Raw genomic sequence first — 5,841 nt, 5'->3', positions numbered from 1 at the left:
ATGCAATCTAATTACAGTTCATCATATACTTTTTTGATCAGCTTTTGTGTTCAGTGCTTGGTCTGTGGTGAAATGACCTAAGCATAAGTGCAGGCAAAAGGACAAATTAGAATGAATGTGGTAAGAGGAAGAATTCTCCCAAAACCGAAAATTTGCTAACATTTTACTCACCCTCAGGATATCCAAGATGTAGATGAGTTTGCTTCTTCATCACAAAAGATTTGGAGAAATTTAGCATTACATCACTTGCTCACCAATGGATCATCTGCAGTGAATGGGTGCCGTCAGAATGAGAGTGCAAACAGCTGATAAAAACATCACAATAATCCACAAGAAATCCACATGACTCTAGCCCATCAATTAATGTCTTATAGTGAAAAAGCTGTAGGTTTGTAAGAAACAAATCCATCATTAAGGCGTTTTAACTTACAGAATGGACACCAATGGATACCAGTCCATAATCCTTAATAATGCTAATAATGATGGCCTGAGGGTGAGTACATTTTCAGCATTTTTTATTTTTATTTTTTTGGTAAGCTCTTCCTTTAACTAGTAAACATAAATATTGGGGTCAACTGAAATGGACAATATAAATATGCCTTTTATTAATATTAATAAAATTTTGAAACCCTCATCCTTTTGAGAATTTGAGACCATAATAACATATATATTTAGATCAAACAAGGCAGAGTCACATAAATAATTCATTTTATAATGATATTAAGCAAAGATTATATTTTTTCTTTTCTTTTTTATTTTGGTGTTAGAATATAAATAGCTGTGTTCTTTGTTATTATTATACAGCATCTAGCCGAATCATTAGCTACTCCTGTGCTGGCATTAAAACCTTTACATTTAAAATTAACTTTCAAATTAAATGAGGGCTCAAAGAAACACTAGATTCTCCGACATGACTACACAAAAGGTTTGCTGGTGAGATGTTTGGAGGGAGTGTTAGCATTTAGAAAATCGGAGAATAGTGCACATTTTTTGTTTCTTTTGGTGCTCTTATTCAATTAGAGATCAGTAGAATTACTAGTCCAGTAATTCAATCAGCTCATCAGATGACAGAGTTCCTACCCATCTCATGTGAATTCAATTACAGATCTCTATGAGACTCCCTCTCAGACACCTCCGCACAAGACTAGCTTCATGCATTTTGTAATGTGGCCATTTCATGTGGATCACTTTACAGATTTTTTTTTGTACATATGGAAATATTCTTTGAGAAGTCATTGTAAAGCTAACATTTTCTATTTGAATAGCACCTATTTATTGTGTTGAGGTGGTGAGTAACTGAAAGGAGTCAAGACTGAGAGAATAAAGACAGAATAAGTCATTCTTATATACATCCTTGCCAGGCAAGCCAGGCTTCAAGGTCCAAATCTGATCTGGTCTTTTTTTTTTTTATTCCCTCTGTTGATTCTTGAACTGGACAGGAAGGTCAAAGATGTAATTAGATAGACAGAACAAACTTTTGTTGATGGATACTCAGATTATGACTACTAATTTAGGCTTCTCTCCTTGCAAATAATGTTCTAATTGGAGAAGATTTAATAAAATAACAATGTACATTAATCTGCAATCTTAATTGCAATCTTTTTGTTATGTAATTTTACAGGAAAAATTCAGCAAATCAAAAAAGATCTAACTCTATTATAATAAATGGTCCTGGGACTTGCTTTGCCTTTTAGAAACTGTCGAATAAGTTTGCCGGAAAAAATCCTCATTATAAACAGATTAGAAAAGACATTTTATGTGGATTCAATACATTTTAATCCTTCTTAAACATTCAGTGCTGCTGCATTGTAAGTGCTGCAAGTTATTGTTGCTGTTGTTCTGACACTGTGTGTGTACTATTATATCATATCAATTGTTGAATAAACGTACAAAAATTACAGACTTACAAACTAAACGTAGTAGCTGAACTAGTGCATGCCAAAAGCAATGCAAAAATCACAGGTTCAATTCCCAAGAATATGGTCTTGGAGAGATCACATATTATATAGAGCTTCCTTTTTCTAAAGTATGCAACTTCATTAGAGGAAAAAACGTATATTACATATATCACTCATTACCTTAAAATGATCTGCGACTGCGACCACAGAAATATACACAGACGTCTGTACCGTCCTTGTGTGAAAATGCAAAAATTTAATATGTTTTGCTAAAAACAAACAAACAAGCAAAAACATGACTCTGTTCACAGAGCTGCTGAGCACATTGTGTTGGTGAGATTTTCAGTAATCTGAGCACTTGCGATAGGCTATTATTAAAACATACTGATAAAAATAAATACAGAACAAAATGTGACGTTAAGACATACAAGTACATGAATGCAAAAAGCGTGAAAATCCAATATATTTTACAGAGTCTCATAACTTATTTGACAAAGGTGGTGATCAGGTAACTCATCTTGTAACTCATTTGTCTTTGGTTAAACTGATGGCTTTACAACACAACCTGCAAGACTAATCCCTAATTAAATAACAACCAGCAGTGAAGCTGATTTAATTGAAATAGTAAACTTCTATAATTGCAAAATATCATAAATGTTTTTTAAAATGAAAAACTTTCCTACTTTTGTACATACACTCTTAAAAATAAAGGTGCTTCACGATGCCATAGAAGAACCTTTTTGTCTAAATGGTTCCATAAAGAACCTTTAACATCTGAAGAACCTTTCTGTTTCACAAAAGGTTCTTTGTGGCGAAAGAAGGTTCTTCAGATTATAAGAAGCTAAGAAAGAGATGGTTCTTTGTGGAACCAAAAATGGCTCTTCTATGGCATCGCTTGAAGAACCTTTTGAAGCACCTTCATTTTTAAGAGTGTACATCTATTTTTTCATATATTTTACATTGCCATTTTTAACCATTTTGATAAAGTAATGATGGAAGTTTTTCAAATATTTTCGTGTAAAATGTTTGTGTATGACATTATATCCTTATATTCTGTCAGTCATGTCCCTAATTGCATTACTGTCATGCGTTGCGTTTCTCATGTGTTAGTTGGAGGGAACAGCTCCTGACCTCTTATCATGACTGGACCACTGACTCCAGCAGACACCAGGACAACATCCTCCGTCCAGAATTCTCTCTCTCTCTCCTCCAAACCTTAAAGACGCTTTCTAGCATTTGCTTTTGCCTAGTCTCTGGAAAACATCTGAATCATTTTAACCAACTCCAGCTGTCGCCCTGGTGTGGGTGTGTGAGAAAGTGCATGGCCGTCTGTGAATGAGAGGAGACTCGAGCAAGGGTGACGTTTAGATTTACAAAAAAAAAAAGGGTTAGGATATTTTGCCTGTTTTTTTTGTCGGTATGAACACAGATACGTGCGTCTCATACTGCGATATGACCTCGATGGATTCATATTATTCGCCATCATCAGGGCAAGGGAAAGTCCAACAGGCCAGTCCTTACAGGACGTTCCAGCCGAGCGACTCCAAATACAGTCCCACTTTCCTCCCCGCCAAAGGTCAACCTTACGGGGACAAGCCACGGAGTCCTTTCCATCAAGAGTGTCCGTCACTGGATGATAGCACACCCGAGAGCGCCTACAGCAAGTACCATCTTTTCATGCAGAGACCCACATGCAAAACTCTCCCTGAAGACAGCAAACTGGAGGACGGCGCGCTCATCTCATGCTATGGTGAGTGGCATCTACAGTAGATGGTTTGTGCGTTCATTTCTTAGTAGCTATATCTTCAGAAATTACATAGGCCGACAATTTGGTCAAATTTCCACCTCTGATAATTGTTCCGTATAACATCTCCCGGTTGAGGGTAAAAGAAGGCCTTTAACAATCTGAGTAGCCTATAAACTTCAGTATAGTATAGTATATAGTATAGTGTATACTATAGTATACACAGCTCACCCCGCTAAAAAAAAAAATACGTTTAACGTGCCTTAAATGTTTAAGTATACAGTCAAAGTGGTGCTGACGTCTCAAACTTATTTTTATTTTATTTGAATTCTACCACTTTTAAATAATTGACAAGGACAGTAATTTGAAACTTCGAATAGCCTATTTTTACTTTGCAATAAGCTGAAAATCATTTAGTCCGAGAATTTGTTTTGTTTTTAAAAACGTTGGCTAATAGGATACTTTCTAAACGTATCCGCAAAAATCTAAAAATCTAAATCCCTCTAATTGACATAATAGCAAAACTGTCTAGGATTTTTCTTCATGACATCTCTGTATTTATTAAATCGAATAAATGTTTTTATTTCGCTCACAACTGTGTGTGTTGTGTGTTAGTTAGGGTTGAAGAAATATGACTTTTCTGTTTAATGCAGTGAGCTACAAACGAGGAAGGTTAAACATATATAATCAGGCCTGATTGTATTCAGACATGTATATACTTTGCTTTAAAATGATTTATCGGACCATTAGGCTACAAACCGTTTAAGCACTTTCTGAAGGCTGTAATTATTCAAATCCACACTCATTCTCGCCTGTTATTTGTCACATCTTACATTTAATGGCCACTCAGACGTTGCAGAAAATGTTTTTTACTCAAAAATACATATAAACAATTCAAAGCAGAAGTCATGGAAATGAAGATGTTACGAAATGCATACAGTGACTAAAAGTCAGATTATAATCCTCTTCTTATTTACAAACAGTGGCATGAAAATCCATCTTTGTGGCTGTAAATCACGCATGGGTTATTTACGATTTGTTGAAACAGGCCAGTGAAAACAGACACCGTATGTAGCCTATCATCAACGTATATTAGGCTACATTAATGCAGGCTGTTACTGGCTTCAGAAAAATCCTAATAGATTCATTAAATTATTTGTTTCCTTCATTTAAGATATTTTATTATTTTATTATTTTTTTTATTTGACCATTTCGATATGTTTACCATGTAGTCGGAACAGTCTGTTTATTACGACAATTTAAGACAGTTGAAATTGAATTATTAATTTGTTGTTATGAGTGAGTAAATAAGAATAGTTAAATAAACAATTAATGTATTGTGTATTTGTATCTTGTAGCCTATTTGTATTTGTCTGCACAGGACCTATAAAAACGTAGCTTATATTTGGTTACTGCTATTAAAAGAATTACACTGATTAATTCACTGATTAAGTCTTAACATTCCAACCATTCGGATCATCGGGAAATCAGAATGCATCCAGGTTATTATTAGAAAAGCCTCTACTTTTAAAACAAAACAAACAAGAAAACAAATCACAGCAAAAAGGACTGCATATTATCTACAGCCTAGCTTTCACTGCTCTTTCATTAAAGTACAGTAAAATCAAAACAAATAATATTCTTATTATTCAAGAGCTCTATGTACATAAAATGTTTATTGTCTTCTGTAATAATAATCACATTTGAAGAGACAAAAATATACATAGGACAGGCTAAAACACAATTAACACATTTTTAAACTCTTATTTGGCATATAGTTTACTGTATTTTGAGGCCATTACCACTATTTAAATAAATCCATTCTGTACAAGTAATTAAAAAACTGTACATAAAAAAATTACTAGAGTGCTATTTAAGGCTATTTGTAAATAAAAAAAATTTTTTTTGTGAAAATACTGGACATGGATGTAATATTTTAATACAAGATTGTAAGAAAATAATGTTTTTTTTAAATTGTTAGTAATACCAAATTCCTGGGTGTACGCAGGCATGAAGATATGCGATTATCCCTTTAATGAAGATATTAATGTTAGATGATGCACAGACAGTGCTGTACTTAGAGCGTTTTTCCTGTCTGCGGTTTGAGGAGAACGAACACTGTGTGGTTCCCATACCATTCTTGGAGAGTATTTGTGGTTTGTGCTGTAGATGTCAAGGGGTAAGATCAAGCCTCATGCA

At 34.2% G+C, this 5,841-nt stretch overlaps 1 protein-coding gene across 1 annotated transcript in view; it reads left to right on the top strand.

Moving 5' to 3' along the window:
• Nucleotides 1–3,298: 3,298 nt before the first annotated feature.
• LOC107554474 (homeobox protein aristaless-like 4) overlaps nucleotides 3,299–5,841 on the top strand; it is a 26,992-nt gene continuing 24,449 nt past the window's right edge. Inside the window, exon 1 of the mRNA XM_016236979.1 lies at nucleotides 3,299–3,648. Within this exon, the coding sequence (XP_016092465.1) occupies nucleotides 3,318–3,648 (331 nt within the window). The 5' untranslated portion in view covers nucleotides 3,299–3,317. The remainder of the gene's footprint in view (nucleotides 3,649–5,841) is intronic.

The sequence above is a fragment of the Sinocyclocheilus grahami genome, unplaced genomic scaffold (genome assembly GCF_001515645.1).
Source record: "Sinocyclocheilus grahami isolate Dianchi unplaced genomic scaffold, SAMN03320097.WGS_v1.1 scaffold503.1, whole genome shotgun sequence".
NCBI lineage: Eukaryota > Metazoa > Chordata > Actinopteri > Cypriniformes > Cyprinidae > Sinocyclocheilus > Sinocyclocheilus grahami.
This window is presented reverse-complemented; position numbering and strand designations above follow the sequence as displayed.